The 13,146-nt window shown below is 42.9% G+C and overlaps 1 protein-coding gene across 3 annotated transcripts; it reads right to left on the reverse strand.

Moving 5' to 3' along the window:
- Positions 1-817: 817 nt before the first annotated feature.
- Positions 818-13,069, reverse strand: pabpn1 (poly(A) binding protein, nuclear 1). 3 transcript variants are annotated; one of them, XM_061713989.1, is made up of 7 exons: positions 12,581-13,069; positions 10,077-10,185; positions 7,739-7,806; positions 7,349-7,455; positions 6,941-7,028; positions 6,433-6,581; positions 818-1,537 (listed from the first exon to the last, which is right to left on the reverse strand). In XM_061713989.1, exons 1-7 carry the CDS (start codon positions 12,713-12,715, stop codon positions 1,342-1,344), a joined length of 852 nt encoding a protein of 283 aa, XP_061569973.1. In that variant the 5' UTR covers positions 12,716-13,069; the 3' UTR covers positions 818-1,341. The 3 variants fall into 3 exon arrangements, with proteins under 3 accessions (XP_061569973.1, XP_061569975.1, XP_061569974.1); XM_061713991.1 differs by lacking the exon at positions 12,581-13,069 and adding an exon at positions 11,576-11,713; XM_061713990.1 differs by lacking the exon at positions 818-1,537 and adding an exon at positions 2,092-2,663.
- Positions 13,070-13,146: the final 77 nt, after the last annotated feature.

A 13,146-nucleotide genomic window follows, 5' to 3' on the forward strand; every position in this document is an offset into this window, starting at 1 on the left:
GATCATCATCACTTCATCTTGTACTTTAAATGCATCAAGGTTTTACAATAAATGATCAACAGCTGTTTTTGCTCTTTAATGACCAGTAGAGGGCGCTCACGTTTCCTTCCAGCATCAAACAGTATCACGTAAAATAAAAAAAGTGCTGAAGTGATGTTTATTTTCAGTTTCCCGAGATTAGTGATACCGTGGATATTGTTGCATCTGTCCCCTTATCCTTAAAATAAAAGAAACCAGTTTGTTGAGGCCTGATCATCTGATGCTGTTTCACAGTCCAGTTATTTTTGAAGTGGAACATCTTTATTTCCTTAACGTTCAGATTTCACACTTCATTTTGCAATTTGATCCAAAGGATTGTGACTCAAAAACATTAAAGCTCCCAATTGAGATGCAAGTATTTCTCTTTCCTTTCCTCAACATATCCAGATTCCACATTAGCCCAGATAATTGGTTCATTCTTGACCAATTGGGCTTCGATGAAATGATTAAACTGCATAAATCAATACAAGAGCTTTCAAATCTTCACGGTCCACTTGAATAGCAGCAGTGGCACCTCCTGCGGTGCAGAAAACATGTGGCTGTTTAAAACCTACAATAAGTGAGGGGTGGAAATAAACCCCCTTTATAAAATAAATCCCAGTGTGGGGTTTTCTAGATGGAGTTGATTTATTGGAGGTATTTAACAAGATTCCTGCGCTAAATTTGCTGATAACCAAAACCTGGAATCACTCTCAAAGGGACCGTTTAAATTATATTAAAACATTAACCAAAGCTAGATTTGAAACGCCACAATTCAGAACAAAGCAGTGCAGACTCATTTTTACACAATGTCTTTATTTTTTTTCCTCCTAATTACAGACTTATGGATTAAAAATAAAAATAAAAGCAAAACATTTCTTCAAACCCACTCTTTTGTTTTTTTTTTTTTTCTCAAAAAGCAAAAACAGAACAAAAAGTCTCCTCACAAACCCCACCCCCTGACTTTCCCCACCCTAAAACAGCTCCAGCCCACTCCGTTTGATTATTAATCAATGCTGTTAGTTGATCAGCCCTCCTCGGACAGGCCGTGACTGCACTGCGCGTCGTCAGAGAAAGGGGGCACCTTAAGGTCAGCTCTGTTACGCCCCAAAGATCGCCCTCGTCTCTGCTCTGGCCTTCCCTCGCTCGTGTTAACTCGCTTCTCTGCCGCTCGGCTGTGTTGGCTTCGTCTCGTCGTATATAAATCATGTTTTGGCTGCCTGTTAAGTGCCATCTGTACTGCGGTGTGTTGGAACGGTGTTGTATGTTTGTTTTGACAATGTGTGTGTTTAATATTTAAAGTGAAAAGGTCTAAAAGCATCGTCAGCGTTTGCTGTTGTAGTAAATGCCCCCCGTGGTGGGCCGGTGGTCGCCCTGCCCCCCTCCCCCGCCCCCCCACACCGACAGGATGGGGTGAGTGTGCATAGCAGGAGCGGAAAGAGAGAGAGACGCTGCGGAGACAGTGGGGGGGGCCGGTCCCACCTGGGGAGGGGTTGTCAGCCTCCACTGGTCCTGAAACCTGAAACGACAAGAAGTGGTCTAATATACAGAGAGAGGAGGAGGGGAGGGGGGGGAGAGACAGGACACAGGGTGCACAAAGGGAAAGAGGGTGGGGCAGGAGGGGAATGTGGAGGACTCGCACGGGAAATAAAAACATTGATGCCCATCAAAAAATAATTAAGAAAAAAAAAAAAAGAAAAAAAGAAGAGGCCATGCCGGAGCTGGAGGGTGATGGAGCTGTGGGGGGTAAAGCAAGGGGAACAAGAAGAGGGGGAGGGCGGCACAAACTAAAAAGCATCCATGACGTCAGAGGGAGAGAGTATGTACAGTCCTAGGGTTCATCACTGTCCCCAAGATCAGCAGACGGCAAGAATCAATCAATGGAGTGATGAACCAAACAGGAGGGAGAGAAAAATAGTACAAAAAAAAAAAAAGAAAACGGGGAGAAGGGGGGGTTAAAGAGGAAGAACAGCAGACACATAAGGGGGTGGGAAGGTAATGATATACTGCAAATGACAGTCTTAACAACACATACTCAAAGGTCTAGTGGTAGTTTCACATTTGTGTGCTACATTTTTAAGAAAAACAAACAAACAAAAAAAAGCATCATCCTAATTCCTGCTGCCACCCCCCCCATTTTTTTTTCTTTTTTGTCTTTTTTATGGTGGAGGGTGAGTGGGTGGGCTGTGTTGGTGATGGTGTGAAAGCAGGAGGTCACAGCCAGACTAAAGGAGACACATCTGCAGCCTGAGATGCCATCTTTCTCTGCATCTCCTCCCCTCATAACAAAAAAAAAAACTGCCACTTTATTCTCCCCCCTCCCCCAATGGGCAACGTATACCTTACCAGGGGTGAATGCACCAACCTCTGCACACGCACGCTCTCACACAATCGCACATTGTGGCCAGTCTGTTTGTCCAGGAGAAGATTTTTTTTTTCCATTTTTTTTTTGTCTTTTTTTTTTCTCTTCTGTGGTTTTCTTCTTTTATTGTGGGGAAAGGGAGGGGGGGCTTTTTCATTGTGTGTGCATGTGTGTTTATTTTTAATGGAACAGAGATGAGAGAGGGTTGATAGTAAGGGAGTTTTGGGGAGGGGAGGAGGGTGTTTAGTAAGGGGAATACCACGATGTTGTTCGCCCTCGGCCCCTGGAAAAGAGAGAGAAAAAGAGGGTGAGTTTTTTTTTCTTCTTGTTTGCCTTAAGAAGATGGACACCAATTTCCTGGTGTTAGATATATATATAAATATATATAAATGTACGTGTGAGATTGAGGGTAGAGAAATTGTTTAAATTTTTGTCCATGGCATTAAATGAATAGGGAAAGACTATTTATCTTAAAACGAAAAAAAACAGTATTAATCGTCACAAATCAGGGTACTAAGCAGATACCATCTTAAAGGTATTGAGTTAGATCTTACAACAAATCAAGGTGGAAGGATAGACTACAGTGGTGAAAAAGCTGAAAGCAGCTTTTAAGAGAAGAAAAGTGTTTAATTTTCAGATATCCAGGGTAAAATAATTAGTGTGTGGATGTGAGGGGACAGCGAAGGCACTCTCCCTCTTTCTCTCTCTCTGTCTCTCTGTGAGAGCCGCCTCTGGGGTCACTGTGGGAAAAGACCTTGAGGACAAACAGCACCACACATATACCCCCAGGAGACAGTGCACATACATAAACACATACACACACACATACACACACACGGACGGACAATTGAGGGGAATGACTCATAAGTGCTGCATTATTCCACACTCGAAACACGTGACACAGAAATGCCAGGCAGTGGCAAGCCTCTCGCACAATCGTCTGCAGCTTCTCACATACATATAGTCAGCACTCAAGTGGCAACGACATAAAAAGGTCACACTGGGACTTAAAGTCCAGCAGTTGACAGGTGAGATGCTGAGGTCAGGCTGCAGTAATGAACCCTCGATTCTGGGAGTGAAGGCTGTAAAGCTGGAACTGAATGGGAAGATGTTCATGTTGTGCAGGAGTTGAGGTTCATGTACATGCAAGAACATACACAACACGAGCTCAGGAATCAAAAAACAAAACTAAAAAAAACAAAAAACAGTACAGTATGCTTCATCTTAGTCGCATCAAAATCTTGGCCTGACTGCACCAACTTGGGGAGAGCACCACTATGTTCATGGACACGAGGATTTCTCTGCATAAAAACACATTTTTACATCCACGAATTTTAGGATTTGTTACCCACTTTCAGTCAAGTTGCAGGGATTTGTGGTTAAGAATGAATCCCACTCAAGTGTATTATTTTCTAATAGCACTAAATTCCTTAAGGGAATTAGCAGCTTAGAAAACTTTGTTAAACTGGAAATTATTACAAAGCCAATCTGCAAAGCGACATCTTTGATTGGACGTGCACTATAACTATTAGGTCACCCCAAGCTCATGCCAGGTCAGAGCAAAGATTTGGATATTTCCCAAAAGGCAAGGCACTGGTGAAATGTTTGTGTTTCAGGTCTCATTGTGATGTTTAACTGCAGTACAATCTTAAATAGACACAATATAAACTCATTATGTGACAACCAGACAGCTAGAAGTCATCAAGGCCAATTCAAGTGGAACAACTGTGAGCTATTCTGTTATCATCACATGTTAACCAACGATAATGGGTGGATACACAACTGCTATCTGCACAATTAGAATGTGAATCCAATTATTAAAGCTCAACTCCTAAGGGCACCTGCAGTAAAACTTAAATTCAATCTACATATTCAAAGCCTGACCACCAATGTATTTTTTTTTTTTTTTTTTTTTTTTTTTTTTTTAAAAACAGACCTTTGAGATTGCGCATTTTTCAAAATTGAAAGTCAAAACATGCCTTTATCTTTTTTCACATAACTTCACGGTCAGATCTACGTATTTAAACCAACTACTTAATTTGAGGTTTTAGACAAAATTATAAAGATGTTAATAAGAAAACTAGCGTTAGTTTCAGTACGTTCAAGTTCTGTAGGGCGGATATTTTCCAAAGCCCCCCGGGCCTCCCCCAGCAGCGCAGGCCAAATCACAGTGAGTAAACTGGTCGGGGTTAGGGTTTCTTGGTATGCGTGGGAGTGGCTGATTACAGATTCTGACCTGATGAGGTTCAGACATTTTCTCACACACAAAAATGCAAAGAGATACAACTCTTTCCTTGTGCGCTAAAGCCAGCTTCTGAATGGGAGTTTATCAGCACAAACTGAATCAGCGCTGTTGCTCCAGATTCTTTGAAAAAAAGGAGAATTTCCATTTTATATATTTGCAGGTCTAGTGTAGTATTATTATGTAAAGCCCATTCAATTATTAGACCTTGTTTTCACAAATGCAGCATTAATGTAGTCACAAGAAGCCCAGCACACTACACCTAACAAAAGACTGTTTTTGCATAAATCTGCACAATAAAGACTAGACCAAGGATATAGTTAGTCAATCCAAACTACAACCAATCATATATTTTACAGTCAGAGTAGATTGAGACCATATTACTACACAACACTATTGTAGAGAAAGCTACAGACAAAACAAATGAGATGCTTTCACACAGTTCGTTTTCTCTGATCTGACTTTAAAAAAAATCAAATTAGTAGTATTTTACTTATAGGTCAGACCTGTCTGCAGGTGTACCGCTTGTTAAATGACATGGCAAACTTACAGTTTGGGTCCACTCCTGGTGATCTTTTTTATTTCTGACATTACATGCATTTATTTTACTTGCTAAATAATTTAAGTTTGAACATGTAGCTCAGCTACAGTTGGAGAGGAACTTTTGATGCACCGAGGTCAAAGAGGTTGCATAGCAAAACGTTGCAGAGTGAATACATGGTAGTCATTGGAGGTGACTGCCGTGCTCACAGGGGTTGAAAGAAACCAGACCAGGAGGGAAAACAAACCTGGTTCATTTTAAAACAGAGGGTCTGTATGTGTGAAAGCATCCAAAGACTAGAAGAAGAAATTCAAAACAGGGCTAATTATAACCAGCCTAATTGTACCAAAAGGGAAAAAAAGATTAATGTGCAGGCAAATTTCTTTCAGAGCTAAACTTGCTTGAGCTGGTTCGGCACCATCCTGAACATAGCTCCATCTCATAAAGTGTGCATGTAGGACCTGGAATGAGAAAGCTGGAGTGCACGAGTCGCTTTATGCCCTAAGGAATGGTCAAATATGATGCAGCCTGCAATGAGCTCCTCAGTCCCACAACACCTGTGAACGGGTTTATATAACGACACTTTGGCCTATTTTATCTGCGTTTAGGACATTCTCCACCTCTTAAAAAAATAAAAAAATAAACATCTACGCAAACCAAACAAACATTTCCACTTGAAGTAACCTTAATGCAGAACAAAAATTGTTCTTTAACTTTAATTTGGATATTCCTTGCATTAGTAGCAACAGCTATACAATGTAAACACTGTCTAGGTGACACTGATCTGTGCAGAATATCAAATATGTTCATCTAACTTCTCTGGACTGTTCCCTTACAAACCAACTATACCAGTCCATGATATTTCATGTCCATTTTCATTTAAAATAGCTTTTAAATGTATGACTACATCATTTTCTTTTTTTCCCCCTCAGAGTTTACTTTGAGTTAAACCATCTCATTGCCTTCCCTCTACGCAAAACACTCAAGTAGAGATTGTAACCCTGGGCAACAATAAACTGTGATTTCACTAATCTGTCACTTCTTGTCCCCTCTCCTTCATTTATCGTACGTCCTCTACTATAACTACAAAGATATCTCATATGCACAACTCAGCTCCAGCCTCAACAGCCACTTCGACCTGTCTGATCATGACACGGCTTGTTTCTCTCCTGTGCTCCTTCCTCTTTGTGCAAACAGTAAATGGGATGCAGTGCGTGAGGATCATGTGGTGTTGTACTGTGTCAGGGGTAAACTGCCTGTGAAACTCACCTGAAGGCCCGTCCTCTGCCTCTAGGTGGTGTGTAGCCACTGTAGTAGCGTGCACGCGAAGAGAAGCTTCCTCGTGATCGGAACCGAGCCCGTGGAAAACCGCGGTCTGTGGTGCTGATGCCAGGTCTGTTTGTTCTCTTGGCTCCCACCTGCAGAGAAAGAACCGTCAAAATCGACAGCATTCTTCCCCCCAGTCTCAACACTGGGAAATACTATCTGACAAATGCCCTCCCCTCCTCCCCCAATTCGGGTAATTTGTCAATGCTCAAAGTAACCCAAGCGGGACAATTCACAGTGATTCAGCTGGTTTCTGATCACATGGGATCTTGTTTCTGCTTCCATTATGAGACAAATACGCTACAATGCCGTTTTTATTGTCCTGACAATGCGCGTACTCTTCTTGCAATACTGACTGCCGACCTGCCAGAGCTGAATGTGAAAAGCGCCCATTCTAACTCGGTTTAGTGGGTGGAAGTTTTTAAATTGATGAAATTAGAAAACCCTTTACCTTTATCTGTCTTCCTCTGAAAAGGGACTCATCCAAAGCCATGGCTGTCCTAACAGACTCTTTGTCTGCAAACTCAATATAAGCAAACCTGAACAAGAAAGAGGGGAAAAGAAAGATGCACTCAGCAACAGAAGGAGCCAAATACAAACACAAAGCAATACATTTGTACAGAACTACATAAAAAACACATCATAATCACAGATATCCACAGCTGAACTTTCTAAAGCGACAACAATAGAAAACGTCTCTACAGGAAAAAGCGTTTGGGAAGATGAAATGATAGACAGAGGTCTATAACCAAGCACAGCCATTACCAGTGAGTGTCATCTTACGATATTTTAAGTATTCATTCACCATCACATTTACCCAGTACATAGTGAAACAGAACAGCAGGATATTGGTTATTACCCCTTGGGATGCCCCGTGTATTTGTCACAAAGGATGGTGACTCTGTTTACTGAACCGCAGCCATGAAAATGAGCTTCAAGCTCTTCTGCCGTGGCACCATAATCCACCTGATGAAGAGAAATACAATTATGAAAAATAAACAGAATAAATCAAGAAAACAGCACCATTAACAGTTGAACATGTGAATAAATGAAACTCCAGACAAATGTAAATGCCCAGCTGTTCACAGAACACTATTTTGCCATCATAGTAAAGATATTCAAGACCTGACAGAACCATAAGTTTTGTAGTTTGTTAAAACTGTAATAAAATCCTTGTTTTACAATTACTGTCTGAGCAATTATAAAGAAACAATTTATTTAACAACCGGTTTAGTAAGTGTCAACTTACATTGCCCACATAAATAGATCTGCCATCTGCTTCCATCTTTTCCTCGATGGACATGATGACGGGGCCAACTGTAAAAGTGAGAACAATATATTTCAGGTTAAGGTAAGATATTTTTAAGTTTCATGCTCCATCTGGCATGTTCAAGTTAAAGCTATTTGCCATTCTTGGTTTAAAATAAATAAATAAAAATAAGTCCTTGGTTGCCCAGCATTCCTACTGTTGGCCACTTGAGGTTCCAGCAATAATATGGGTTTCCCTTGTTTTGCTGATAAAGCTAAAGCATTTAACAAATATACAACTGTGCCAATCCGTACTTTCAAGTTAACAAATTAACCATTGCTTAAACTCATCCAGATCACAGCTCAATGAGGCATTTTTACAGATGCATCACAACTGAACCAACAACCCCCACCGAGTTCCCTAATCATGTTCATCTCAATTTTTGGCCATACAGGAATGACTTAACAACAACAACTTATAGGGGAATTGTGACATAACATGTCACGTGCCAAAATCACTGCTGCAGCCCAATATACGCCTTCATTTGATTTAAATAAATCAGGTAGCAGACTGCTCCAAATGTGATTGATCGGGTTGCTAGTATCGCACTTCCCACCCTTCCTTTGTCATTTTTATGCTGGGTAGAAAGATTGTTGTCATGCTAATAAAAATAACTCATGGATAAAAGATAACATTTATCAATCACAACTGGCATAAAATAGTTTATTTTCTTCATTACCATGTTTGAAGTACAAAGAAAGAAAACAAAAAAGAAGCTCAACAGTTGACGCTAAAGTGCTGCAGAAGAGCCTATACTGCCATCTAGCATTTGGTGGTGTAATTACCGAGCAACACATAATTATAAATGCCAAATACCACGTACATCCAGTCTGTAGTTACTACTAGATGCATAACCCCAGCTTCAATTTGGCCAATATTACTCAGAAAACAACATTACATGTCGACACAAGCAACAGGCAATCAAATTGCTGCTGCAGAGCTAGAGCTAGCCAATGACATTGTAAATGGGGTCAGGACTGAGTCAAGGTAACCGGCTCAAGGCTGGGATATCCCTGCAGTTTGACCAGCATCCACATTTCAGCACCATGCTAGTAGCATGAGAAACACCAAAGACCTCCACGTGGGTGCAGAATGCAGATCCAGAGTCAAAATTATAACCATATATAACACCACTAGAAAAGGAAGTTATTGTTTAGCAGAGAAATTGACAGTCTGAAATGGTACGTTTAACCATTCAACCAGAATAGGAGTTTGTCTTGTTTCGTCAATGCAGAAAGTTGCAGGTGGGAAACAGACATCACTGCCACACATCTTCTGCCATGTTTGACAGGCTGTGAGTCCCATAATCACCCCTGCTTAACACACCATACAGCAATCCATAATGGCAGTACAGCTCTGACTGGTCAACTAAATCAATTCAAAAATAAATACTGTAATAATACCAGAAAGAAATTATTTACAATAATAATAAAAATAAAACATGCCAGCATTTCTAGCATTCAAGTGAATTAACGCATCTTGTGTTTGCATTGCACACTTTTGTCCGACATGCTAAATGAACACCTGATACACGCAGTAGCATGTATACGTTTTAAAGGGCTAATATATTCCAGGTCTTATGTGCTGAGCAGGAAGGAGGGAAAAAGAAGGTGGTTTATTGACAAAAACATGTCAGAAACGCCTATCAGGTGTTGCCAAACTATTACTGTGAGAGCATACAATAAAACTGAGGATGTTCAACAAAATAAGGCTGTTTTAAGGACTGGATAAGTTTGTTGTCAACATGATTGTTTCAATGAGTTACCTTTTTTTTTTTTTTTTACAACTGACACAACTTGTTATGCTGTACTGCAAGAATAACTTTCATAAAATACTTCCCAGTGGCTGTATCATTATAGCATGTTTAGTGACAGGGAAAAGTGTAAACTATACAGTGTGTTTATTTATACATACTCTCACTCACACACACACACACACACACACACACACACACACACACACACACACACACACACGGAAAAATAAACAAACCACACATTTTTGACTAAAGAAATCTGTTTTGATGTTTTCTTGTTATTTGGCAAAAGCCTTAACAATCCTAGGTTAATTTTAAATCTAAACAGCTCAAAAAGGAAAAAGATAGATAGATAAATAAATAAAAGATTATATTGAATAAACTGACTTGTTGCAGCAACTGGATAATTTGATAATAGAAGAAGAATGTCTACTGATAGTAACGAAAACTGATCTGGTAAAGAAAGGAGAGGACAAAAAAAGGGAGGGAAAACACAGATGCATACAGTACATATATGCATACCTGGTGGAGGGCTGAGATTCATCTGTTTCTCCACCTCGTTCTGTAGTTCCTTCAGCTTTTCTGCTTCTTCCTCCATCTCTCTTACCCGGGCTTTAATAGCCTCCAGCTCCTACAAAATAGACAAAGTTCCATCATATGCAAAAATCATAGACAAGTAGCCATTACACACCATTCTCCAATGCTAATAATTGAAAGCTGGGAGGGAAAAAAAAGTTCAAAAGCAAGGATGCCCTTAACTACTGTAAGGAGGCTGCCATACCATGACCTCCGTGTGTAATAGTTGAATGCAAACCATTCTGCTTACATCAGAAACAGCCCAGAGAATTGGAGTTACCATCAGCATCTTGGCTATAGTTGCACTATAACCCCCCAAACCAAAAACAAATGGGGGGGTTACACTTCCAACTGCCAAGCATATTCAACACACACACAGAATTTATTTTTTTATTGTCATTATACATTGTTTAACGAAAATGTATATAGATGAGAAATGTATATATACAAATATATACGCATACAAATTGTAAATAGAGCACCAATTACAAGGTTAGATGAGATTAAAGGAACAAAACTCCCAACTCAAACAGTGTCAAAGACAGTGATGTTTCTAGGCTGACTGGTGAGATGGCTGTGCCCTCGCTGGGAGCAGACCCTCCTGTCTGAAGGTGCTGCACTGCAGCACCAGAGGTTCATCCAGCTCCATCCAGGGCCGTGGACTGGATTAGACATGCAAAAGCTCCCTGCCAACTGGTCACAGTGACACGGATACACCACATCCACTGTAAATATCCCTGGCTGAGGGACAAAAGGGGCACAATGGCACACACCACCACTCCCCAAACCATTTGTAACCCATGTGCCTTACAATCCGAGCCCAGACGCAGCAACAACCTCTCTTTTCCTGCCATTCCAGCAGAGCCTGGATGAGAGGGCAGTCATTCACATTCAGAGCAGGACTGCTAACCAAAAGTCATCCAGCAGCACAGACACGCTGTGACTCCCATTTTTGTCGCATATTGAGCACCAGCTCGTTTCGTTCCCTCCCCTCCCCTTCCCTCTCCTCTCTCCTCCTGCTCCAGCGATGGATGCAAACCCAGCCCCACAAATACCGCAGCCTCTTTCTTCTGCGCTGCACGCTTTCCACGCTCGACGACCCCCAACTAAACAAAACATGCCATCGGGACATTAACCGGCTCTATGCACTCGTGTGCAGACGATTAAACGAACAATCTGGAGGGGAAAAGGGGGAAAAAACATGATATTTTGCAGTCCTCTGCTGCACGGCTCATTGTCACCCTGAAAACGAGATGGATCAGGTGCAGCTAGGGCTCCAGTAAAACAGCTCTTTGCGTATTATTCGACCTAATGGGGCTGATTTTGTTGGTGAAAGGTGGTGGTGACAGGTGACAGGCTGGCCGGCCATCGCTAGCTGCTGCTGCTGCTAGTGCACACATGTCTGCGTCTCAGCTACGCGAGGAGGGAATAAAAACACACATTACCGTCTGGGGCTCGGCGCGGCGTGGAGGTCTAACCCGTGCAGCGGCGGCTAATGGCGGCGGCCTGTCCAACGCTCGCCACTAACGCTCTCCTGCATCTCCTCGCATTTTTTTTCTCCCCTCTCCCCTCCACAACGAGGATGCCCTCCCCCCCCCCGCCCCATCCACCCACCCCCAGACGGCTCGTGCTGCTCTCTAGCGCAGAGAAACTGGCGTCGCTGTTGCGCCAAGATGGCCGCCGGTGTTCTGCCAATTTCTGCTACCTGCCGAGAAATGCTACCTTGTGGTTCTGCGCATGCGTACAGTCGATTTTCAAAGTTTGATTGCCACGCTAAATTGATAATATGGGATGTTGAGTATTTGATCCTTCAAAAATAGACTACCCATGACATGAATCGCATGACACTTTGTGAACATTATACGATAAAGAGGAGAAAAAAAATTCTATCGCTGTATTTGATATTCATTCAGTCATTGGCCTTTATTCAACCAGGCAGGTCATTAAGAACATTCGTATTTACAATGACGGCCTGGCAAGAGACAAGGAACACTTGGGGGGAAAGGAAGTGGGCTAGGGAGTAAAACACAGTAAAATTGTAGCTCTACAAAAAAGGTAGAAAACCATTAGGGAGCATTTTTTGGCAAAGCAGCAAAAAATGGCAGGACACCGGCACCACGCGTCCGCGGTAAATCGACGCAGAATCTACGCCGTAGAGTACGGCGTATCATTTATGGTCCCGCGTTACACCGACGCAGAGCCTACGCCGTAGGGCCTGCGTCGGTGTAACGCGGGACCATAAATCAGCCTTCACTGCACCGCTTTGAGCCACAATGGCGGCCAGCTACAACCCAGCCAGGCATGTGACTCCGGCTTTGTAGGGGAGAAATAAATACAGCCAAATTCCGTTTTTATGTTTGAGTTACTACTCCAAAACGTGCCTGAAACGCCTCGGTGTCCCGTGTTTGCGCCGGTACCGGTGAGAACAATGCCCTTCACTCCTCACTCACCGGGTCCTCGATGGCGGCCTCCCCGTCCCCCAGCCCCGGGTCTTCGTCCCCGACCCCCGGGTCCTCCAGCTCGGGGTGTCCCGGGTCCGAGTCGAGCAGGGACTCGTCCGCCAGCCCGTTGCCGAACTCCGCCATGGCGCTGGTCCTGGTGTCGGCGAGGCGAGCCTCGTGGCCGGGGCAGCGCTGCAAGGCCGCGGTGGGGGAGAAAAAAACAAAAACCGGCGGAAAAAAAAAAAAACGCCGCTTCGCAAAGTTAAAAAAGGGGATTAAAAACGCTGCTCTTTCAGATCTAGTCACCGCTCAAACTGCCCCCCCAAGCGCGATTAGATTAAAACTTAAGTTTCGCGATCCCGGTTACGCGGAGTTCCAGGTTTACGGCAGAGACTCGTGTCTTGTTCACTTAAATGTGTATTTAAAAATAAAAAGGCGAGGACAGTTGGCGAGAGCGGCGGCGTCTGCTCGCTTCAGAGCGGGGAGCCAGGGGGGCGGGGCCTCGGCACTGCGGGCAGCCCAGCTCGCGCTCCCATTGGTCGAGGGGCCGGGGTAGACAAACACATGCCGCGCTC

This window comes from Cololabis saira, chromosome 22 (genome assembly GCF_033807715.1).
Source record: "Cololabis saira isolate AMF1-May2022 chromosome 22, fColSai1.1, whole genome shotgun sequence".
In the NCBI taxonomy this organism is placed as follows: Eukaryota; Metazoa; Chordata; class Actinopteri; order Beloniformes; family Belonidae; genus Cololabis; species Cololabis saira.